Source organism: Macrosteles quadrilineatus, unplaced genomic scaffold, assembly GCF_028750875.1.
Source record: "Macrosteles quadrilineatus isolate MER2022 unplaced genomic scaffold, UCM_ALF_1.0 Scaffold_3__2_contigs__length_128488019, whole genome shotgun sequence".
Lineage (NCBI taxonomy): Eukaryota > Metazoa > Arthropoda > Insecta > Hemiptera > Cicadellidae > Macrosteles > Macrosteles quadrilineatus.
This window is the reverse complement of record NW_026542596.1, coordinates 97,331,466-97,357,617: the sequence shown is the minus strand read 5'-3', so window position 1 is coordinate 97,357,617 and position 26,152 is coordinate 97,331,466. Positions and strand designations below refer to the sequence as shown.

Genomic DNA, 26,152 nt, shown 5'->3' with positions numbered 1-26,152 from the left:
GTGGGAAGTAGAGTTTTAATTTTTGCAATAAAATTCAATATTTTTAGTTGACTTCTCTTGCACTCAATGTCGGTACCGATACCCGTTAATTCTTGAAATTTAAGGATATTTTCAGCAAAATTGTCAAAACGACCACATTTAACCATACTACCTGTATTTAAAACTACCACAATCTTTAATTTAAGAACTTTCTGAAGTCAGATTTTTGGTTCTGCTATAGATTCTCAGCTGACATGGCAATCACATATTTCAGATTTCTGTGGTCGTTTGAGCAAGGTGAGACCTGTTCAATGTTTACCACTGATGGTTTCAGTCTGTTATGTCATATGCAGTGGTGTATCCATCCAGGGAAGGGGGCCGGGCCGCCCCAAAATCTTTTTTATTTTAGGGATGTGTTGTTTCTTGATACTTTGACATTGGTATCAGTGTTGAGAATCGTCAAAAGTCTATTCCGATACCAATACCAGACACTTTTGCTACTATCGTACGAATAAAAAATTACTGCTTTTCCGCGATCGTGCAAGACAACGATGATGTCTGCACGGTTGCAAGAGGCACTCCAAATTTTTCCTCGATCGCGGAAGACTATGATGATGTTTCATTCCGCAGCGGATATTCATTATTTTGCCGTGACCGCTGTAGACAATGATGTGGAAAATTATCAAAATTTTCTCCCGATCAGAGTAGACAATTATGATGTCTAAACGACTGCAAAGACAATAATGATGTCCACACGATCGCGGTAGATGTTCAGAATTAGCCGCAATTACGGAATACTACGATAATTTTGCACATGACCTTGGGGGGCTGGAGGTATAAGTAATTTTGCACGGGAGACGTCGATAATGTCAACTCGACTGCAGTATGTTCAGAATTTTAATAAAGTAATGTGTGTTTAAATCCATCCTGTTGTTGCAGAGCAACCAGAGGGTGGAGGTGTACAAGCTGGGAGGCACTGATCTGACCCAGCTGCACACCCTCAACAATCACACCAGAGTAGTAACAGACCTAGACTGGCACAGGTCCAGCCCGGAGCTACTGGCCAGCTGCTCTATAGACACCTACACTCACGTGTGGGACCTGCGTGACCCTCGGCGTCCTGCTGTCTCACTCTCCTCTGTTGGTAAGTGCTCTCAAACACTTGCTGTTATGCTCTTCTCTATATCCCTTAACACTATATAACATTTTTACATTTATGATATTGTACTGGGTATGTAGTCCTTGTATGAGGCAGTGGCTTCAGGCTCTTATTTAGGGTTTGGCAGAGGTGGGATCAGTCTTAGTCTATGTCCTTTCTACAATTAGATATCTGTATGGACCAACAGTATCAATCACGTTGGCACTCATGCACCAGATCCTCATTCCTCTGGCTGCTCACAACTGTAAATGGTTCTGGCGTTGAAACATAGAAGTCAAGATGGGCCAGTGCTAGGAACAAACACACACATACAAAAGCGGCAAAATGATCTGACGGTTTTCATTGCCGCCCTGTCGAGCCAGTGAGTGGCAGAGGGTGGTGGGAATAAGGGTGTTACAAAGGCAACGTGCGGATATTTTTAGTAACCATGGAGCTGTGGACGGCTGAGCACCATGTATTTGTAGTGGAAGTGCTTTTAAAAGTGGCAACTCGTGTGTAGCTGTTCAGTATACATTTCAACGTGGGTTAAAAAGAAAAGTCCCAACCCGAAACACCATTTTGCTGTGGGTGGGTAACTTTAGAGCCACTAGTTCAGCTTTGAAACTAAAATCAACAGGCCATCCAAGGTCAGCCCGGATGCCAGAGAACGCCAAGAGAGTGAGGAAGACTGTGTGGTTTGTTTGAAAGTATGATTCGTCTATGATGCTGACAATTTTGTCCCATGTAAGCAAATCAATCACTTGTTCTGAGAATTAGATGTGCCTTGCTTAACCACTGGGCTTCAACTGTTGCACTATTGCCATTTTGAATTAATGAAAGTGCAGGTCGTATCGTAATACTCTTCTACTGAGTGGTTAGGCATGTGCAGAACTGCAGCTTATTTAAGTGCAGACCGCTGAGGACTAGCTTTCACAGCTTCTCTCACTCTCTCGATGTTCATTGGTGTGCGGGCTGACCTTGGACGGCCTGTTGACTTTTTTCAATGCTGTTCTAGTAGCTCTGAACTTACCCACCCACAGCAAAATGGTGTTTCGTGTTGTGACTTTTTGCCTTGGACCCACGTATAAACGTCTACGGAACTGCCGCTGAACAGCTACACAGGAATTGCCACAAAAAAAAAAACACTTCCACTACAAATGCATGGTGCTCAGTTGTCCACAGCTCGATGGCTACTAAAAATGTCCGCACGTTGGCTTTGAAACGCCCCTATTCCCACCACCCTCCCCCACTCACTGCCTCGACAGGGTGGCAAAGAAAACTGTCAGAACATTTTTCCGCTCCCTGTATAATCCAACTCTGTTAAATTATATTAGGCTATAGATTTTCTTGTACTCTTACAAGACATATGAATTATTCCAAACATGTTTATTGCTACAGCGGGGGCAAACCAGGTGCGGTGGAATCGCTTGTCTCGCTACTTGCTTGCGACGGCTCACAATGGCGACATACGTTTGTGGGATCAGAGGAAGGGCACGGCTCCAGTACAATACATCACTGCGCATCTAGCTAATGTAAGGACTAACAGTGGTGATGACGACGTGTAGACATTTTATCTGGGTACCTGAATGGTTAGTGCTCATTTGATATTAAAAAAGTCACTAGTTCAATCCTGCAAAAAGTCATTAGATATTTGATGGTTAGAACTGGACCCAGTTGTTCGATCATTGCTTGAGTAAAGTGATTAAGTATTTTAAAACTTCAAAAACAGGAGATTAATGTTAAGAGAATCTAATTTTTTATATTTGCTACTTCAGTTAATATTGATAGACTAGGCCTATTGTATAAAACCTATAAAATATAATTAATTAATCACACATTTTTTATGGATTGAGCACCAATTTTATGTCTTTTATAACCTTTGGGGGTGACTTTAGAATGTTAATAAAAATAATTATTCTCTAGTCTGTGAACAGTCTTTAATCAATTGATGTTTTTCTTTTAGTTTGATAACATATAAATTCCAAATTATTTCTCGGTTAATATTGGACAATGAAAACTGAATTAGGCCAAATAGTATACCAGTCCCTGAGGAGTTGAAATTCTTATTATTATTATTTGAAAGCTTATCACTAAATAACTACTTATCCTCAGTGGATAAACTTCTGAATTCTACGCAATTGGCGTAAATACCTATATTTTGTGCAATGTTGAGGCTAAAAAGTTGGGAATGACTCAAGTAATCACCTTCGAAAACAAGATATTCTCTAGCTTAATTTGAAGGTCGCCAACTCAACCTAACAGGGCATCTTGTCACACCAATACCTATTCAAATAAATGATAATAAATGTGTGCATGTGTAAATAAATGATTTTTCTTTTTTAATTTCATTTACCTATTCAAAGGTAATTTGAAGGCTGAAATTCAGTTGTCTGTTCCAGATCCATAGTCTGGACTGGAGTCAGACTCATGAGAATCAGCTGGCCACTGCCAGTCAGGACTGTACGGTCAAGTTCTTTGACACCACCAATCCTCGGAGAGCAGAAAACATAATCACGGCCTCGGCTCCAGTTTGGAGGGCACGCTATACAGTGAGTCTGTGTTGTAGCATGACTTCATAGTTCGTAAGGGTTGTTGTAAAGTGTCTGCAATGTAATATTACTGTTTATTTATGTAAGGTTTCCAATGACTGGGAAAACTATGAAGTGTTCAGGAATTTTATTTGGGAAAAGTGAAAAAGTCACCAATAGTCTATGGCTCTGTTCATTACTGCCGTTCCGTTGGGAGTTTTTAATCATGTCAGTTTGGGAATAAAATCCAACTATGAGTGGTAATTGTGATCTTTGGAGGTGATGAGGATTGATTTTTCAGGAGATAATCACGACATTGCTACTTACTAACTTAATGTAGTTAAAACTGACATTATCAATGTTTGTTTGAATTGTTCAGCCATTTGGTGATGGTCTTCTGATGGTGGTGGTCCCCCCTATGAGGAGAGGAGAGAACAGTCTTCTGTTGTGGAACCTGTCCAATCTCACAGCTCCTGTCCACACATTCGTGGGCCACACCGACACAGTGCTGGAATGTGAGTGGCGGAGACACAAAGATGGTGAGTAACTCAGGAAAAACTGGCTTAGAACGTATTGATAATCCTTGTAGGTTTTAAGGATTTTGAATACTTTTATTATATTCAAGCATTGAATGTGAACTAAAACATTGTGGATTTTGGAATCATGCAACAATTGTAAAATACATAATTATGGAGGGTTTAACCAATCTTAGTATCTATATATTAATTTGGAATTTACAACATAATCTTTTTTACTTTTGGACAGTTGGACCTAACACAATGTACCTGAAGTTTATAAAATAATCTAGAGATGTGTAACAGAAACAACTTTATGGAATAGGCTTCATGAAGTCTGATACTCTTTTTCTCTTTAGGATTCCTCTGAATTAACCTTTGTTACACAAATTAACTTAATGTTTCCACTGATCAGTGATCATTATCAAATATAAAAGCCCTTCAAAAATGCAACTCTGTATTTTCATTATTTTAATTCCTTTCTTACAGAATCTTCTGACTATCAACTAATCACATGGTCCAAAGATCAGACCTTGCGTATTTGGCAAATCGAGCCATTCCTGCAGAAGGTAAGCAAACTCTTAATTATGATTTAAATTCAGGGCAGCCCAACTAGTTTGTGCTGTGCATGGTAAATGTTAGATAAGATAATATAGTTTTGTTCAAGTAAAGCCTCTTGGCCAGGATTTCTAATGGTACTCGTAGACTAAAGGGAACACCAGCTAGCCTACCTTAGAAGTTTAGGTTGGCCACATAAACAACAATTTTTGTTTCCAGGAGGACTTTGTAAAGTGTAGACAAATTTGAGTCTATAAAAATGTTCTTGCATAATATAATGTTATTGTAAAACCAAAACTTAAGACTCTTTGAATAAACTATAAACGTTGTATTTATTTTTAATAATTTTTTGCAGTTGTGTGGACACGATCCTGATGGTGACACAGCCACTAATGTAGATATCCTCACTACTACATCTGCTCTGGGTAAAATGAAACACCTGTTGTGACTTTGTTTTCGTTAGAATTAATTACGTTCCTGCATTTTTGACCAAATTTCAGAAGTGTTAAAGTGTGTTATATTGGAAAGAAAAGGTAACATACCTAACCTTCTCTTGTAATATTCTATGCGAGTATAACTGAACAAAATTGGCTAAACGCAATACCTAACAAACAATGCTGAAACCTGAGATTCAAGATTAACCAATGTGTTTGGGTTTGGATTTGACCACCTTTTAGTTTAATCATTAGGTATAATTGATGGTAGTAAAAAAGTGTTTATTTACTGGTCAGTGAGTGTTTATGGTTGGATTCTGTGTGATTTACTCCTCAAATCTGTTTTTAGCCACTTTGTTTATACCCATACTTACCTTGTTTAAGTCACTAAAGCTGGTTTAGAAAGATGATTTAACTTCTGTGCATAACTTGTACTAAAACATAGTAAATGAGCACAATTAGGGCTATGAATACTGCTTGAAACTCATAGGGGTAAGAAAAGTATTTTAATTTTAGCATTTAAAAGTCTAGAAGCTCAGTAATTATTTGTTTAATGGTTACATATACACATTAACTTAGATTTAATATAGAAGTGCTTTCATTTGATGTATTTGTATGTTTAAATATAGAAAGTGAAGGAGAGAGTGAGGTTATGTTGGACACAGCCAGTTCTACATTGTCTAACTCATCTTCCTCCCAGGATCTCCAGACAACTCCTGCGTCCCAGCCCAAGACTCTGCAGCAGGAGTTCTCATTGGTCAATGTCAACTCTCGTAACATTACGTTTGACAAGGTGAGTGTACACGTAAACCAAAGTGAACAACCTAGCCTATATATTTCTTTGCCAGAGAGTGCATTTTGGTAATTTATTACCAATTGGTGGTTCTTTGTAAGGTCAGGCTGGATGTCTTTGTTGGCTTTCATATAGATAATATGTCAGCTTTTGTGAGGAGATCAAGCGGCATAGCTGCCACTTATGAGTTTCATTGGAATAATAAATAATTATTAGCTTTACACCATCATGTATCTTTTTCTTTTCAGTTTTAATCTATTTTAAGTAAGACCATCTGTTGATGGATTAGTTTGACAGTGTCATCTATTATAATGATGTAGTGTAACTATTAAGTTACTGAAAATTTGAATGCCCAATTTAGTTTTATTTCCCTATTTACTTTGTATTATGCAATTAATTTTCCACTATATAACCAACTAACTGATATACCAGTATTTCGCAATTTGAAGAGGACGTAGAAGAAAATTGTGTGGCTCTATAGTAGGCCTATGGGCCTGCTACATAAAATAGTTACTGTAAAAAAAATTGACATTTTTGTCGTTAACATTCATTCTCCATTCTCTTTAAATGCAAACTCACATCCTTGTATGGGAAATATTTGAATATCCCAACTAAAGTGTGTAATTACAAAACAGTTGCCCCTAGATACTAGTTAAATAAATTTAATTTTAGTTTAATAATTAAGAACCTGTAAGGACATTCACAGCCATGAAACGATTCCTTTAATCTTCAAAGTCAGTTTATTATAAATTTTAATATAGGCTATATTAAATATTTCTGTTTCAGATGGATGTGGTACGTCGTACCTGCTCAGCCAAGATTTCTGTAGGCAGCCACATAGTATACCTCCTGATAACTTTCCCCCCTAACTACCCGTATGGCAGCGCCCCTGCGTTCCAGTTTGCATCAGGATCCAACGTAGACATTGTGGTGAAGACAAAGTTACTGAAGGTGATGAAACACACAGCGCAGCAGAGAGTGCACAGGAACAGATCATGTCTAGATCCTTGCCTTCGCCAAGCAGTGGCCACCTTGGAACAGGTCAGGCTGCCTTTGTTAGCTTTCAATTAGGGATGGACGAGATTGGATTTTTAGTTCGAGACGAGACGAGACGAGATTTTTTATTTCTCATAAAATTTCGAGACGAGATCGAGACGAGATTTCTCTTCTCATACACAACGGGAAATGCACGTTCAAAATTTTTACCTGATTTTGTAACATTGTTAGATGACTGTTTAAATACTAAAATAATGATAATAGGCAAGAATATTTACAATCTTTCATTAAATAACATCAGCATAACATTTTTTTATTAATCACGCCTAACTTATTAAAAATGCCTACGATTAGGAAACATGGTGATATCAGTTAGGATAGAGTTCAACTTATCCTAAAATAAAATAAATCATAAAATAAAAGCAATATTAATTTTTATAAAATAGTTACTTGTTTTGACTTTTTTATAGTAATAAAACATTCCTCACACTGCTTACACTTAACAAAACTTCTCAAATGTTATTAAAGTAATATTATTAAAATAATGAAAGTAATATTTACATTAAAAGAATTAAAGTAATATTTACATTAAAAGAATTAATTAAATAAGAACGCCTTTGAAAAGGAAACGCAACTACAACCCGCTCCTGTATTGCGGGTATTGCATTGACTTTCTGCAGGCGTTTTAAATTTTTTTTTTTTTTTTTTTTTTTTTTATTCTCGTCTCGATACAAATCTCGGCCAAAAAGTAATCTCGTCTCGTGTAACAAGATTGAAAATTTCCCGAAAATTTCCCGAAATTTCGAGACTTGACCATCCCTACTTTCAATATAGTTATTCTGTTAGTGTTTAAGGTGTTTGCTAAATTTAAGTAGCATATTCTTGGCTGAAAGGTCGGGCAATGTTTAAAAACATTGAATGTTGAAAAACAAACTACTATTGCCTCACTCTAAAAAATATATATATTCCACAGTCACAAAATATACAAATGAAGACTACTTTTACTCATATCTTGGATTAAAAAAAAAACAGTAATGGTATAATATTGAGTTATTCACATGACAAAACAAATCTTAATTTTCTTTTGGAATTTATGGCACTTGACCATTATAGTAAAATAATTGTGATTTATTTACATATATTTTGTAAGTTTTCCTATCTGAAGGATATCAACTTATAAAAGATAACCAAGCGGTGAGTTTTATATCAAACAAGTTGTAAATTTTTTCAAAAGAATTTAGGAAAGATTCACATGTAACCTATTTATTATGACTTACTTTAACAGGACCATTTATTTGTAAAACTTATTTCCGAATGTTGAAGTGATTGATCTAATTTGAAACCTTTGTTGTACATCTGTTTAGATCTACCATTATGTTTAGTTATTTTCTTCAGATCTCTGCCAATGAGGAAGTAGACAAGAACAGGCTGCAGATCTCTCCAGTGTCTTTGGTTGATCATTCCTCCATATTTACTGGATATCAAGATGCTTCGATACCATACCCGAGGACTTCTGGGGCAAAGTTTTGCAATGTTGGTAAGTTCTCTAACTAAAGGAAATTTTTATTAACGATGAATCGTTTTTAGAGGTGCGAACAGCTTAATTTTTAACCGAGCCTAGCCTTAAAGCTCAAGTTATCCTCAAGCAACTAAACAGAAAGTCAAGCCAAGATATATTCTCATGATTGTAAAGCTATAATAATACCCCCGCCGCAGCAAACCTGCAGACTAAGTGAATTTCCATTTCCCTGAATGGATTTACACTAAAATGTCTCCTTAAAAATATCACATTTATTCCCTATTTAAATAGAATCAGTTTTACACATACTTAGGTTTGCTGCAACAGGGAGGGTAAAAGTGTTTTTTATGTAAAATGTTAATAGTTAGTAAGAAATAAAAACATTTTCCAAATTTGGGCAAAATCTATATATTTAATACACAGTTGTAACACTGTTTTCTCAGTAATTACTGGACCGATCTACAAGATTTATGTCTCAAATTACAGGGGATAGTGTGTAGATTTGCCGAACTTCCTTAGAATTTACGTTATTTCTAAGGGCTACGACCTACAGCCCTTTAACCCCTTCGCTTACAACGACGGCGATCCGCCGTCGCGCTCCCGTTAGCCATTGTGTGAAGCGACGGCGAATCGCCGTCCGCTATTAAAACCTGTTTGTGCCGAGTTAGTTCCCCAGAAATCCAATAGATCGCATATGCTTCTTGTTCTATGATTTTCAGGCTTTCTTTTGGTTATATTTTCATCATCTCAGTCCAGTCCAATCGGCAAAAAAACTGAAGTTGAAATGGTGCAACTTAGCAGCTGACGACGTCTACACTGGTTTCACAGCTGATACGTTGTTGTGTTTACTTCGACGATGTAAACATTGTGTTAGAGCCTTGTTTTACTTTATTATTTTATTGAAAAGTGTAGTTATCTTATAAAATAAGTTATAGAATTTACTTAGTGTAAGTTTTTATCAGTATTTTACTTTTTCGTCGTTATAATGACTGAGTTATTAGGCCTATCATGTCGTGTTTCACTTCGTCGTGATAAAGATTGAGCTACAGTATCTTGTTTTACTATATTATTCAATTGAAAAGCTTTTGTATAATACGATGAGTCTTCAAAATAACTTGGTATTCGTGGATGAATGTGGAAAAGAGTTAGATGAAAGTGACATCATAAAACTTATAGGGGATTGTGACAGTGACAGTGATTGTGACTTGTTTGAGGAGAGTGGTTGGAGTGATGATGATGATTTGGAAGGGAGCAGAATTCAAGTGAGTAATAAGTCTAATACGCCTATTGATTATGAGACCACAGTTTCCCCAGAACATAATACTAATTGTGTTAGGCCTAGGCCATTAGAAAGTGACCAGTTGTTGCTTGAACAGCCTTCTTGCAGCTATGCTAGGCCTATGACCCCTCCAGATGCCCTTACTGTCCAATATAATTCAGATTTGTCTAGTAGGCCTGAAATATTTGATCAGCATGTATCTTCTCCATCATGTGATGAAGAATTGCCTAAATCAGTCCAGTTTCTTGATCGGTTATACCGCGGTAGTATGAGCGCGCCTTCTCTCTCGCCTACACCGAGTGAGGAAGCTGACGACCCTGGTTTCCCTGACTCTAGGCCTATAAATGATATAGATAGTGGCAGGCATAGGCCTATGACCCCTCCAAATGTCCAATCTGATTTAGATTTGCCTATTAGGCCTGAATTATTTGACCAGCATGCATCTTCAATCGTGCCTGCCCTCTCACCTACACCGAGTGAGGAAGCTGACGACCCTAGCTTTCCTGACCCTAGGCCTAAAAGTAAACCTGTTAGGGGCAGGTCTAGAGGAAGAGGTAGGCCTATAGGAAAAAAAGCTATTTCACAACCATCTAAGCCTACTAAAAGGTCCAAAACTCAAACTAGTAACGATACAGCTCCACCAAAAAAGAAGAAAAAGGAGGGTTGGCAGTGGACCAGTACCATAGAAAGTAATATAATAAATAAAATCCCTTTTACTGGTTGTCCTGGTGTTAGAGCAAGTTTGGCTAGAAGTTTAGGCTCAGCTCCCTCTGAATTAGATGTTTTCAATGCGTTTCTTGATAATGACTTTTGGCAACATGTTGCAACAGAGACTAATAATTATGCCAAAGAAACAATTAAGAAAAAGAACGAAGCAGGCGGGTTAGGAAAAACTATATACTCAGAATGGTTTGACACAACTGCAGATGAGATGGCTTGTTTTTATACACTTTGTGTCCTTATGTCGCTAGTAAAAAAAAGAACCATACAATCATACTGGTCGCCTAATGCTGTAACTGAGACCCCTTTTTTTCGTAAAGTGATGCCATTCCGCCGTTTTTTGCTACTGTCCACATTTTTCCACCTTACAGACAATAATAGGAAACCTGTGAATGATAAACTGTGGAAGTTAAGGTACGTTATTGAGTACATGAACAGGAAGTTTTCCCATCTGTACATACCTGATGAAAACATAGCTGTCGATGAGAGTCTTATGAAGTTCCGAGGGAGGTTGGGCTATGTCCAATTTAATCCCAAGAAGAGAGCCAGATTTGGCATAAAGTTTTACAAGTGTTGTGAATCTGGAAGTGGTTATTGTTCTAAATTTAAGATCTATACTGGAGCTGAAGTCAAAGAAAATGTACCGGTTGAAGAAGGAAGTGGGGATTCTACACAGGAGGAAAAGCTGTTAACGAGTGAGGCGATAGTCGTTGAAATGACAAAAGATTTGGCAGGAAAAGGACATAGGTACTAGTAGTAGTCATTTTGGGGGTTCTAGGACAGAGGAGGGAGGAGGGTCAATGAGTTCCCTCTTGTCTGGTCATGTGAAACCTTTTTTTTTCCTTGTATTGGGTGTTTTGATCAGACAAGAAGGTTCGTACGGGGTGGACAGTGGTGTGTTTGGAGTGCTATGACAGCTAACTAAGCTCGCATTAGGTGTGAAACCTTTTTTTTTCCTTGTATTGGGTGTTTTGATCAGACAAGAAGGTTCGTACGGGGTAGACAGCGGTGTGTTTGGAGTGCTATGACAGCTAACTAGGCTCGCACTAGGTGTGAAGCTGGAGACACGTGTGTTCACGGTTCGCAGTGAATTTTGATGAAAATGTTGGTAAAATTGGTAAATTATGAGAGAGGATCAGAGACCACGTGGGTTGAGGTAGGTCGTGGAGGGAGGAGGGAGGTGTGTCCATGACGTCACAAACAGAGGATGATCTTACAGGCAGAGACTGATCCTCTGATTTGGATGACCTTACAGGTAGAGACTGATCCTCTGATTTAGAAAGCATTGGAGTTGGATTTGTTGTCTGTCTAGTTCTATTGTCTGTTGCTCAGCTGCACTGCATGCAAGGTGCAAATAGCAATGTTTTCTGCTACTGTAGTTATGTAGTTATGGATCTGTGACCATGTGGAGTGAGGTAGGTCGGCGACTCAGCACGTGGTGTGGTTCCGACCACGCTAATCCTCCGGAGGCGAAAAAATATTTTTTTTGTGTTTTTCAGTTTTAATATTTTGTGTATTTTATTTCTGTTATATTAGTTTATTGTTGTAAACTCGATCTGACCATGGCTTTTGGGTATCAAAGCAAGTTTTTCGTTGACACCGTTGTTGTAGTTTCTAATCATGACGTCTGTCAAAACGTTGTTGTACCTGCATGGGAGATACAATTTTCTTAGATTGCCACAAGGGTCTTCTTCGACAGTAGCGGTTACCGAGGGACCGTATCTCGTCACGACTCGCTGCAACTCCACTATTCTGTAGGGATGCTCATGTCGCAGCTCTTCGATTTTAGTGTATTTGGGTGCTTGGCACGCGTTAAGCAAATCTACCAATTGCGCCATGTCCCTCACTTATATAAATGCGCAGTTACATCACCTTGATTATGTTCCTTGATATGTCGTAGGCAAACGCGTTTTCAGAGACTACGATGACATATGCGGTAGTGCCTGAATCGGCCGATGGTGATGCGATTGCGTTTGTGAAATCGAATTCTATTTGAATGTCACTTCTAGAACGGTCTGTATTCATCGGATGAAGATGTGTGTCGACAACATACAGTGGGTAGTGTGAAATAAACTCGCTCGGGTCAATGATCATTGAGCTGTCATCGAAATTCACCTTACGATATCTCATGAATTGCTCGTAAATCACTCTCCAACGTCCCTCAAGGATTGCAGCGTTTTGCAGTTCTTGAGGGTAACGTTGACCATTTATTTTAACTGCAAAGTTCTTTATATTTTCGCTGTCAAATTGCGCTGGGTTCTTTTTCTGATCATTCGTGCGGTTAGTTTGAAAGCACATGATTACGAATCTAGGGTTGTATACGTTTCTATAAACGTTTGTAATGTCGAATGTGTATGTAGATCCGAACACACCCTTTTTGTCAATACATTGCCACTGATAATAGTTGTAGACCAACTCGTCTTTTTCACTAAGTTTTGTTAGACCGTCGATTAGTTGGATTTTGCTAGTTGACGTATATTCCACTATGGGAACTCTGAGAACGAAGGAAGTGATTTTCACTTTGCCATCCTCAGGTTCGGTAGCTGCGGCACCGGTTCCTTTCCAATGGTATAGAGCGTCGTTATCTTCAGCTCTTGTGAATACAATCTCGAATCCACCTTTGTACATGGGGTATCGCATGTGGTCAAAGAATCCTAACCCGAGATGCGCTAAGGTTCCAATTGCTTCGAACTTGCCACCACCAAGCGAGTATCTTGATGCGAACCCACAGTTTTGCAAAGCGGGTTTCATCGATTGAGGATAGTTTAGAATACTTTTGATAGTGCTTGTAATTCCCGGATGATCGACCACATCGATTGTTGTGTTGTGTTTTTTCAGTTCGATTCTTGTAAAGAGGTATGGTATGAAATTGTCAATAAGGGCTATAGTGGCAGTCGCATCATATGCTTTACCATCGGATTTTTTTACTACCTCGCCGCAGATGTGATATTGAATTGCCGAGTCGTAAAACGTGTCTCCGTGATCGAGTTTGAAGATTGTGTAATTGTTTGGTGTGTTGAAATTCAACTCGGATATCGGCATAACAGCTCGGTACTCGCTTTTCACCACTCCGGTGGAGAAACGTTCGTACAGTGCTTCCATTGTCTACAATGACTTAATAACACAGAAGAACAAAAAAATATAAGCTAATTATTTTTATTTATTTTTTTAATTACATGGTATATATAGAGGCTTACTCATTGAACTCCTCTTCCATGTAAGCTTTGTGATCATCCAAAAACTGTTGCGAAACGATCTGGAATTTTTTAATGTATTCCCAATCGACTTTGTTTGCGTAGTCGTGTATGAACGACTCGGAAAGTATTTGGTGCTTGCTGACAGCAAACCACGCATGCTCAAAGTTTGGTGCCATCTCACGAAGGAAGCTCTCACTGAATTTTTGCCTCTTCAGAATAGGACCCCAGTCAACACGATGAAAGTAAATACGTAGCATATCGATGGAGAAATCATAGTGAATTGACAACAGGTCCCAGTTGAGGTACCTATCGAACTTCATAACGAGCTCGTCGGTGAGTACACCGTTTGGTGCCTTCGGTTCGCGGGACAAGATTTGCCAAGCGTTGTCCATGCTGCTCACTTATATATACCCATTTTTTCTACAGGGATATGAACACGCGGATGTACCTAAACCCATCCCTAGTTTACGTTTCAACCACATCGCACCCGTGGTCGCGAGGGCTACGCTCCTCTCGTTAAGGTCCGCGTCGCTAGACGTCACTCTATCCCACGCTGCTTTCTGTAACGCTTTATCTGCGACCCATCTGTCTTCGGGCTTCCGGTGGTCTCTGTACCATATGTCGTGCTGTTTACACGCATCGTCTAAAGGATTCACACCCTTGTCACCACGACCTAATCGTTCAGTGAGCTTCGTGCCTGGACCACAGAAGTTGTACGTATCGAATTTCCAATTACGCGGGGCGTGTAGTTCTACAGGTAATTTGTTGATGATGTCGTTCAACAATCCCGAGCCTTCTATCGCGCGTTCAGGCAAGGCTGACAAACATCGTACTACGTATTTGACCCCGTTCGGTTGGTCAATCAGTTCTTGCATACGGTCGGATATGAATTTAACAACAGATAGTTTTTCGTTGTGAAAGTTGTTGTTGCCTGCAACCTCCTCTGCGTAAATAAAATTCAGACGGTTGATGAGCTCGTTGAGGTCTTTGATGTAGCGATATTCAACCGGACCGTCATGGTAGCGTTTTAAACCGGATCCCGTCAATACATCCCTGTCCATATCTTGTTCAATCGGATCGGTCGGTTTGATAACTTCGTCCCAAATAGGTTTTATCATTTTCCGCCATTTTTGTCCTGAACTAGATTTTGGACGTCGTGTAGTAGGATCATTTTTCTGGAAGATAGAGTTTGTCATCAAAAGCATATCTTTATATGTCTGCCAATCGTTTGATGTGTATTCATTAGACTGCACAAACCCTTTCTTCGTTAAAAGTTTCCAAAGTCCTTCAGTACCTTTAAATCGTTTGTTGTTTACAATAATGTCATCATAATCAAACCCAATCGGTTCAGAACCGATTTTTAGTTGCTCATCTATCTCATCGAAATAAATACCGAATTGAGAGTCACTAGCTCGTGGTAGATATTTAGCCCCGACCACTCCGAGATTAACGACCTTGGTATCCATCAACTGTTTTATTGATTTATCCGCGACTACTTCCATTTTTTCATCTTCATCATCATCGTCTTGAGTGGAACCAATATAACCGACTCGGTCCGGTGTACTAGAGACTGATGGTCTAAAGTTGCGTTTCATTAGCTGGTTGTATTTTTGTTTTTTCAGCATTTCTTTTGTTTTTTTCTCCAGTACCTCATCCTTTTCTTTTTTCTCTTTAATCGCTTTGGTGATAGCCTCGTACTTTTTCTCCCTTACACGTTGTTCCTCCATTTCCCTAACATGTATTTCTCCGAACTGGTTTTGCAGAGTGGTTTGTAGTTGCTCCAGCTGTCTAGCTTTTTCAACTGTCAGAGGTTCATCTCGCGTTTTACTTGTTACTCGTGTTGGGGGTTTTGTAATGTCTTGTATTGCATGTGTATTGGGATGGGAGTTTGTAATCTCCTCCAGTTTCTTAGCTCGTTCTTTCTTTTCCTCCTGTTCCGCTGTCCGAAATTTTTTGACGAGATTCTTTTCTAGAGTCTCAAGTCGCTTAGCTTCTTTTGCATCCATTGTGCACTTAGTAACACATAAATACGACGTAAGATTCACATTGTTATTCCAACATGTACATGTGAAACGTTTATTGATTGTAGAAACGCTCTTTACATAAATATAACGTTTATTTAGTGTAGAAACGCTTTTGATAAAAATATAACGTTTATTTAACGCAGAAACGCTCTTTAATTTGAAATATCGTTTTTTAGTATAAACACTATCATTTAGTGTAAATACGCTCTTAAGTATAAAATATTGTTAATGTAACAAAATACACGTATTTGATGCAAAAATGTTTTTTATTAGGGATATAGCGTTTCCTTAAACATACATCTATATTTACCTAGATGCGTTTTTTTAGTAGTGTCTATTGACATAAAACCGTGAGGTTCCGCCCAACACTTTTTACACATGCCTACAAACTCTTGGTACATCATATCGGATCCAACAAAGTCGTTGTATATCTTTTGTGTATAGTGTTTGTTCTGTGTGAATATACACAAAAGATTAACGTTATTCCTTATTACTTGCATGTCTATCCGCCCGTAGCTCTGACTCAAATAAATGCAAGATACCTGTTTATGACGCCCTCGTATGAAATAGTCTTTTATTTTTGTTTGTTCTTCTAAAAGACAATCGTCAAACACCACCAAAGAGTTGGACTTACATTCGTCTAGAGGTATCAAGTCACTGCAGTTTGAGTAAAAGTATGCAATAGTTGTGCCGAGTGCGTGCTCTACTTTTTCATAGTGTTTACGTAGCTGTGTGTATGCTGGCTGATCGATGGATCGGCTGAATACATAAAGGTTTTTGAACTTTACACCCTTTACGTTATAGATAAAATTGAGCAATAGGTTTGTTTTTCCACACCCTGATGAACCGACTATAAGACATCTTAATGGGTGTGGTAATAGATTATTTATGGATCCTTCTTCGATGCAGTACACATTGATATCCATTTTAGGACTTATATAAATCTAAAACTATTACACATTCAACGTTTTCGTTTTGAAGCAAGCGATTGTTTTGATCTCGGAGAGTGATGTCGATTCGGTTGATCGTTTGTAAGCCATTCCTCAGAGGAACGTACAACTTCTCCGTTGGCACTTCATATATCTTGTAGCCATGTGCTACATTCAGGAAGAACGTGTACAACAGTTCTGCTTCCACATGTTTGTGTCTGTTCTCATCGTGGTTGATGTAACTGTGCTCTACGATGTTGCAGTGTACCTCTATGGCGTCTACAGCCCTGAAATTGGGTGCGTTTGGCGCAACCAGAAGCGTATTGGCATCGTAAAACGATTCCTGCTCGGTTAATGGTTTCTCTCCAGGACTTGAGAATCCGAGGAATGAAGCCGCCTTTTCGTCGAGATAAAATTTCAATGGACTTGTTATTGCAATACGATCATTTTCCCTTTTGATTGAAAATTGGTTGGTAGGTACGTTAAGTTTCAGTGCAGTAATATATTCGTTGATTTTTTCATTTAGTTTTTCAATAGTCCAATATCCCCTTGAGATCGTAAATGGCGTCGAGATCAGATAAATATCGCTATCCCAAAAATATATGTTACCCGGTTCTAACACGTTGTTTATGTAGTTCTCCGACATAAAGCTAACTAGAGCTAGTCGGCACTTGCTACCATCACTGAGGCGGATAGGGTGCTCTGGATGGAATGTCATTTGGCATCCTTTGCCCCGGATTTTCACTAGCGGCATCTTTGTCACTTATATCATTACCATTTTGTGCTCTCTTTAAATTTATAATGTCATCGTGTATATTACCCAATATCGTGTTAAGGTTTGTCTGGAATGTAACCAGTTTTTCATTTAACTCGTTTAGTTCTTTCTTTACGATCACGTCATAAAGATCTTTTGATCTGCTGACTTTTCCTATTCTTCGATGTCCGTTTAAATTCACCACCTCAGGGTTCGAAACATCGAATGTTTTTGTTAGTCTATCCACCGTTGATTTTACAGTGTCTAATTGATATTTGTTTACAACATCATGTTTATCAATTGCATTGGAGACGCTAACCAAACGTTTGCTTTTAAAACCAATGAAATTATCCTTGATGTTCATCGTAGATTCTATTTTACCAAGTCTATTGTTTAATGCTACATGGCTCGAATCGTCGTTAGGTGTTCTCATCATTTTCTTCATTTCCGAAAGACCTGATTTGACAAGATCCCTAATTTCAGACTTTGTTTGTGATTCGATTTGTAGACGAATTGAGCTTTGGTAGTCCACCTCGTCCCCGAATCTATTGAACATGAATCTTCCGCTGCCACCACCAACTCCATACGTATTTATCATCCCGTATAGCTCTTATGATATCATCCCAAGGCTCATCACTAGAGTTTCGTCGTAAAACCTCCAAACACAAATGACCACAGATAGGTGGATCATTATACTCTTGAACAGCAATGTCATTATAGAAGAGATCGTTTGAACCTAAATAGTCTATTAGTTCTAGTGGTGGGGGTGCGTTTCCAAACGAATCGAAATAGAACTTTTTGTTTTTGTCTTTAACATAACAAGTCCAATGGGTTCCAGAAGAATCGATATTACCCAGATTCAAGATTCCACATTCAAACTCCATAGGGGCTTCGGGTAATATCTGTCTCATAAATACTCCTCGAAAGCCACGGATACCTATTTGGTTAGCATAAAGCTCTATTTCTCCCAGTGACATAGGTTCAAACGATCTTACGGGTTTTTTAAAAGAGAGTCCAGCTTGTTGTTGATGCATCGCTTAAGGCCGGCTCCCTTGGGGTCTTTTTCAATTATTGAATCTAGCTCGTTATCGATCAGGTTTTTCAACCACGGCACGAATCGGTTCTTGAGAATCGGTGCCACCTGATGTCGTATCAATGGAGATATGAAACGTTTTCCATATGGCACCTTTGATTCAACCATTTCCAACATCTCTTTCAAAAGACCACCCTCTTTGTTTTTCAAAAGCTGATCGTAGCTCACAGCCAGACGTAGACCGGTTTTGTTCCGGATAGCTTTTTCAATAGCCTTGTGTTGTGCTTCGTTAAGCAGTATATGATCCGCTCCACGCGAGACGCTATCATTAGTTAAACCAATTATAGCAGTTCTACGCTTCTTAAACGCGATGCGTAGCTTACGCTTCTGACCGTCGGACAAGTGAATTCTGTGTCTGTGCAGTTCACTCATTTTTAAGTGTTTCCCACTTATATAAGAGCCAATGGAAATCTACTGTATGAAATGCAAAAGGAAAACCACGTCTCAAGACAGTGGGGAGTATGTCAAAACCGTTAACAACAAATGGCGTTTAAATACGACATGCAATATTTGCGGTCAGCGTAAAGGCGCCTTCGTCAAAGTTCCTAAGCCCAGTATGGCCGCCAAGGAAGTACATAGACCAGTGATCAAGCACTTTCCTCGACGACGTATTGTTACCCTAGGTATAGACGATCTGTGGGCCGCAGATCTGGTTGTCATGAGAAAGTATGCCAGTGAGAATGATGGCTATAATTATATGTTGAATGTGATTGATACCTTTTCAAAATTCGCCTGGTCAGAGCCGTTGATGACCAAACGGGGTGCAGAAGTAGCGGAATCGTTTATGCTCATATTGAAGCGAGCAATTGACGTCAACGGTCACACCGCTCCCAGACTGTTACACACCGATAAGGGCAAAGAATTTCTTAACCGTGATTTTAAGTCAGTTTTGCAATCGTACAACATAAAAATGTATCATACTGAAAATGAGGAAAAGAGTGCAATCATTGAGAGGTTCAATCGTACGTTGAATGAAAAAATGAAGGTTATATTCGAGACTCGAAATTATTTTCGGTGGTTAGACATAGTTCAAGACTTGTTACATCAGTACAACAATAGTGTCCATCGTACAATTTGTATGAAACCTGCAGAGGTTACTAAGGCGGACGTACCTAGATTGCTTGAGAGGTTCTCCAATATTCCTCATACACCTAGAAAAATAAAATTTCAACTAGGAGACAGAGTGAGGATTGTGGCAAAAAAAGATACGTTTGCCGATAAATACAGTCGCAATTGGACTAGAGAGATATTTACCATATCCAAAGTGCAAGACACCTTTCCAATAACCTATAGAATCAAAGATAAAAGTGGTGAAGAAATAATTGGATCTTTTTATGAGAAAGAGCTACAAAAAACCTTGTGCACACCAGGGCAATAAATAACAACAGTGTAAAACACGAAAAAAATATATTTTACAGGAATAGTTTTTTTTACATTTTTTTATGTACATTCAGTAGGAATTCTTCTATGTCCCCAGGGTAGCGTCCTTATTCCATCTCGAAGAACACACCGTTTGTCGTCCTTTGGCGAAAGTGATTTCTTGAATTGTGTCATACTATAAACATCGTGCAGGTGGCTTCGGATGCTGTTGATTTGTCTGTACACATCTTCGAGAGTCTTCAAACATCTGCGATAGTCATCTATTGTGATTTCATTTTCCACCACTGATTTCTTGATTCCTTTAGCCTTTTTAGATGTTTTTATACAATTCAAACCTTCCTCTACGTCAGTGGCATACATTTTTGACTTCAGACCAACGTATTCAACCATGATCAGACCTTCCAGCTCATCTTTCATTTTTCCGAGAACCTTTTTGTTTACTCGAGGCATACCAAAAGGGTTGGCACTTTGATATGCACTCGTGTCGAACTCGTCAATCATTTCTTTCATGTCCATGTACCAGTCTTCTGTATATATGATGTAAATCAGTGAGTCGGTATCAGTATAGGCGAGTATGATCCGATCACCATATCTGCTCTTCATCACTTGATAGTGGAAACGGTATATAAGGGTTTTCGACACATCTAGAATAGCTGCCCCCACGTAAATCGGTTTGTTGAAAAGAAGTGATGTTTTGGTCATGTGCACAGCTGCAAGATGGTCCGTAAATATTTTCCTACTCTTGAATGTAGGTTTGGCAATGAATTTATCCGCCTGTCGTTCGTCGGTTACCAGACGAACGTCCACTCTATTCCGAAGGTTTTCCATAGTTTTCCCAAATACCGCGTTATTCATAAGCTTGTAGAAGTCAATTTCGAATTTATTTTTTGCTTTGGTCCTCATGTTAGTGTTTAAATCGATGTATGGTTTCATCCACGGTTTTTGAGAAAACTCAAGAACCCGATGTATATTTTTTAGTTTCATTCCGAGGTTGAGATACTGTTTTAAATTTCTGTAGTGTACAACATATCTAGATCGGTCGTACAAAGTGGTGACCAGTTTAGATATTTTTGACCCAGGTGGAATCATGTGGTGAGGTGCGAGTGGAAAGTCTGCATGGTGGTCATGAATTTCTTCGGGATACTCGAGGTCAACTTCGAGAATGTAGCCGGTGGCCGCGTCATCACTGATGTCTAAAACATTTATTTCAGTATCTTTTCGCCATCTAAAGTCACCGAATGGCATTGCCTGCGACATAGCCCAAGCATATAGGTTATTCGCATCTAAGTACACCAGGTAGCTAGGTTCTTTGTTCTCATCGAAGCCTTGACTCATATACTTGTTGTTGGCTCGAGCTTGTCTCAAGCAACACTGCGAAACACCTCCACGAATTCCTTTTTCGACCATTAGAATCATATCGAGGTCGGTTAGTAACTGGAGCTCTACATCAGTGAGTTTCAGCATCGCCGACCAGGCTAATCCGGGAGCTGTGAAGTACCATGCTGGATCGAGACTATATGTTTGAAGGCAAACGTCTCTGAAGTTGTCCATAACATCTGCCAACTGGAGGACGTCAATCTTGTTGTAAAACAATGTGTACTCTCTCATATCTTTGATGTTGAACTCATTCCAAACCTTTTGAGCATGCTCATAATCTGATTCTGATACATCACACTTATTTAATTTGTTTTTGAAATCATGAAGTTCCGGCAAAGTTGTCATATCATATTTTGTTATGTTATCCATGAAGTCATAGGGATAAACTCCTTTTCTTGTTACCAACTCTATCTGTGATGATCTGACAAATCTCTTTGTATGCTCCAACTGATCTGTAGTTAAATTGTTAATCAGTTGGTCTAAACTTGCACTTAAAAATTTAAAAGAGTCCAAGAATCTCAGTTCCAACCCTCCCCTAACTTGAACAGTGAATGATATATATCGCTCATCATTTTGCGGAATCACTTTGAGTTTCTCACCTTGTCGTCCTATTTCTTTGATGAACTGATGTATGTCGTAGCCAGAAAGGTTGTGCAAGAAAACAGGAATAAATTTGGGCTTAGTAAACAATAAGTTACATTTGGAATGGGCAGGGCCTCGATACAAACCGGTGAGGTGGTCGTGATCCCTCACTTTGTCGGTTTCATTGAGAGGTTCCTGGCAGATGTGACAGGTTACCGCTTCTTTATGTCTACGTATCTCTTCTTCCTCCAGTGGTTTCATTGGAATGATCTTTTCGTAGATTTGTTTTATCTCTACGGCCTCCTTTTTCAACACCTCGACAAACTTTCGTCCAGCATCTTCCCCGAAATATGTCGTTGGAGGCTTTTCACTGCCAGAGATATAGTAACAGAAACTTATAGCTTCGTGTTTCTGATAGCTGTATGTGTACGATCTCTTAGCACCGTTTTCATCAACTCCCGATGGTTCACAAGTAGAAATCGGGAGGAGCATGCTCTCCAGATCAGCATAAATGACATAAGGAACTTTCATTGATTTATTGTGTTCCGTAAATCTTATTTTGTCATTTTTTCCAGCGGTAGGGAGCTTTATTTTTAGAGCATCATGTCTAGAGCAGTCCTCCATATGTGTCTTCAAATTGTCTTCGTTATGAAAGTGCTGAAGACAACGTCTGCATATATAGCATTTTCCTTTATGTTTTGTAGCTTGACTGCGAACTAAACGAGATAGGTTTTTGATTAGACAGTAGTGTGAGTTCGTTCCATCTTTAACCAACAACAGGTCTACATGCACGGGCTTTTCTTCATCTGTTACACACAAGGGAAAAACATCACTATTTTCTTCAAGACCGTATACATTGATCGATAATCCTGCACGCTTTTCAAATTTTTTTACATCAGTCAGTTTGACTGGAAAATCTATCCCATCAAATAACTTGAGAAATCCATCTACGTAAGCAGTGTAGCTGTCGATCCGCTCCGGGTGTACGTTTGAAGGGTGGAGTGCTGCTAGACAACACCACATGAAACAACGCTGATCATTGTTTTTTATGTTTACAACAGCACGTTTCAAGCGAATTTTTTCTGGCAGGGCTATGTAACTAGACCCTTTCAAAGGCTTAAGTCGGTTGATATGTAAAAAAAGACATTCAATCGTTTTCATGTTCCAATTGGAGCCTTTGTGATTAAAACTTTCCATCTCAGTCAATAGTTTTTGTTTTGCCTCATTTAACAAATCTGATAGATTAGAATCTTCGTAAATGATGATGTTTTTCGTTTTGAATTCAAAATCAGATTCGACTTTTTCCGTAATCCCTTTAGCGAACTTTGCCTTAAGGATAAGTTGGATTTTCAATGAAGTTCCCTCATCACGAACCTTTTCAATTATAAGTTTTTTGGAATCTTCGATAAAAGTTTCAACACTTTTGTAACCATTTACTTTGATATTATTGATCTCAAACGTCTTCATTCGACCTCTGAACGCCGTTTTAGATTGGATGATTTCAAGATTAGGTGATGGCGGAGGCTTACGTGGGACTTGCACTATGATGGATGGCTGAACTATGATGGATGGTTGAACTATGACGGATGGTTGGTTTAGTTGCTGTTTTTGTATCCACGCCGCTTGATGAGCTCTACTCCCAGTATGACGGGCCCAGTTTTTCCTAGTAATACTGAGGTGACATACATCACAGAATTTTAATGTTTTTGTATCGACTCTCCTGACAGGTAGAACCTGCACGACATCCGAAACATCTTCTTCCTGCTCTTGAATGTCCATCATCTCACTAGCACCTTGTAGTTGTTCCGAAATATCCAACTCACTATGTTGGGCTCGACGACGCTTCGGTGATGTAGGACGGGTCTCATTATCGCTGTCGTTGTCAGTAGGAAACGACCGCTTGGTAGCACTTTGAACAACCGGTGACACATGATGTTCTCCGTCAGAGACCGAGGCAACATCCAAACGGTGTTCTTCCCTAGCACCTTGTTGTTCCTCAATATCGTCTTTATAACGTTGGAACCAACGACGCTTCGGTGGTGTAGGAAGGCTGTCGTCATCACTCTCATTGTCACTAGGAAACGATCGCTTCGTAGCACTGACACTAGCCATCACCGCAAATCCTCGTCACACTTATAAATGGTTGAAAACTTACTTTTCACGCACTACACGATTTCAAAGACTCGAAAAATAGCACCTCTCACAACCACCTCTCAGAGAAGACTGACGCAAGACCGCGCGGGCTGTTACACAATCGTCGAAACACATGACCATATATGGTAATGTTCTCGAACGTTCCAAGATGATCACGTGACCTATCACGTGGCATTTCCTTTTATGGTAATGTTTCTAGAACATTCCATGATCACATGATCCCAAGACAAGTGACGTCACTAAACACGGAACGACTCAACTCAAAAGACACGTACAAATCAACATGAAAACAATGAGTTTCAAATGGCGTGTCAGTATACATTGAGATCGAAATACTGCATCTTCATACAAATCCTCTAGTGAAAACATGAGCACCGAATGATGCAATCGGCGCCATTTTTGTGCAGTTGAGAACCTATTGGTGGTCCTATATAAAATGAGATTCAAAAGCTGTCGTCGTTTTCGATCTCAACCGTGAGATCGTATTATACGACAAGTATACCAAATGAGAACTGATTTAACGTTCTTTATATCTACACAAAAAAAAGGTCATCCAAATCAGAGGATCAGTCTCTGTCTGTAAGATCATCCTCTGTTTACATGTGACGTCATGGACACACCTCCCTTCCCGACCTACCTCAACCCACGTGGTCTCTGATCCTCTCTCATAATTTACCAATTTTACCAACATTTTCATCAAAATTCACTGCGAACCGTGAACACACGTGTCTCCAGCTTCACACCTAGTGCGAGCCTAGTTAGCTGTCATAGCACTCCAAACACACCGCTGTCTACCCCGTACGAACCTTCTTGTCTGATCAAAACACCCAATACAAGGAAAAAAAAAGGTTTCACACCTAATGCGAGCTTAGTTAGCTGTCATAGCACTCCAAACACACCACTGTCCACCCCGTACGAACCTTCTTGTCTGATCAAAACACCCAATACAAGGAAAAAAAAAGGTTTCACATGACCAGACAAGAGGGAACTCATTGACCCTCCTCCCTCCTCTGTCCTAGAACCCCCAAAATGACTACTACTGGTACTCTGACTATTGATAATTGGTATTCCTCACCTCTTCTCTTCTATAGACTTAAGCAAATAGGTTTCAATGTAATTGGAACAGCTAACTGGTGGAGATCAAACATGCCAGAGAGCTTCAAAGAGGGTAAACTTAAGTTGGGCGACTACGAGACAGCCTATAGCCACGATATGTTAGCAGTAAGGTGGCAGGACAAGAAGCAAGTTTGCATTTTGTCTACCTTTCATCAAAAAGCTGACAAAAGATCAACTGGCAAGAAAGACAGAGTTACCCAAGAAATTATAACAAAGCCAGAACCAGTGATCTACTATAATCGTTCAATGGGTGGAATTGACCGCGAGGATCAGCAATTAGCGTCGTTTCCTAGTATGAGGAGGTATGCTAAGGGATACAAGAAGATCTTCTTTTACATAATGGACATTGGCCTTTTTAACTCTTATGTAGTGTTCAAAAAATTAACCAGAAAAAAATTGGGGTTTAGTGAGTTCAAGGAGAGGTTTGTCAAGCAAATGTTTGAGTCGCGACAACTGCCACCGTACAATCGAAGAGGACGATCATCCAACTCAGAAACACCTCTGAGGCTCCAGGCAGCAACTTGGGGACATTTTCCTAGGCCTATTCCTCCAAATGAAGTCAAACAAACACCTTCAAGAAGATGTAAGGTGTGTAGTGCCCAGGGAAAGCGCAGTGACAGCCGATGGGAGTGTGAGCTCTGCCTTGTCGCACTTCACATGCCAGAGTGTTTCAAGGCATACCACACCAAAATGAACTTTGCTTGACATTTGGTGAGTTTTTATAAGTGTCATACAGTATTATAGACTAGTTCCAAAACATATATGAGCCCTATGTAGCTAAAAATTACCAATAAAAAAGTTTTTTTTAATTTTTTAATTTTTTTATTTTATTTTTATATGGTATAATAAAAAATTATAGTTATATTTTTTTGGGAAATATTTATATATTTTGAATCTACATTTAATTTTGAATAAGAAAATAATAATATCTTGCATATAAATAGTAAATGTTGCCTGAAAAAAAATTAAATCAGAAATGAATGAAACTAGCCACAACAAATTCGTTTGTTTTGGCCTAGGCGGGTAAAAAAAAAATCATAAGTGAATGGGTTAAAGGTCGAGTCAATACAATTCTTATTGAAGAATA

The 26,152-nt window shown here is 39.1% G+C and overlaps 1 protein-coding gene across 2 annotated transcripts in view; it reads left to right on the top strand.

Annotated features, from left to right (window-relative positions):
• Positions 1–26,152, top strand: part of LOC128988627 (GATOR complex protein WDR59-like) — a 58,719-nt gene that overhangs the window by 11,309 nt on the left and 21,258 nt on the right. For both annotated transcript variants that reach the window (XM_054410090.1, XM_054410089.1), the window contains exons 5-13: positions 919–1,123; positions 2,516–2,649; positions 3,517–3,666; positions 4,025–4,184; positions 4,650–4,729; positions 5,074–5,143; positions 5,782–5,945; positions 6,732–6,986; positions 8,337–8,478. In XM_054410090.1, the coding sequence (XP_054266065.1) occupies positions 919–1,123; positions 2,516–2,649; positions 3,517–3,666; positions 4,025–4,184; positions 4,650–4,729; positions 5,074–5,143; positions 5,782–5,945; positions 6,732–6,986; positions 8,337–8,478 (1,360 nt within the window). The remainder of the gene's footprint in view (positions 1–918; positions 1,124–2,515; positions 2,650–3,516; positions 3,667–4,024; positions 4,185–4,649; positions 4,730–5,073; positions 5,144–5,781; positions 5,946–6,731; positions 6,987–8,336; positions 8,479–26,152) is intronic.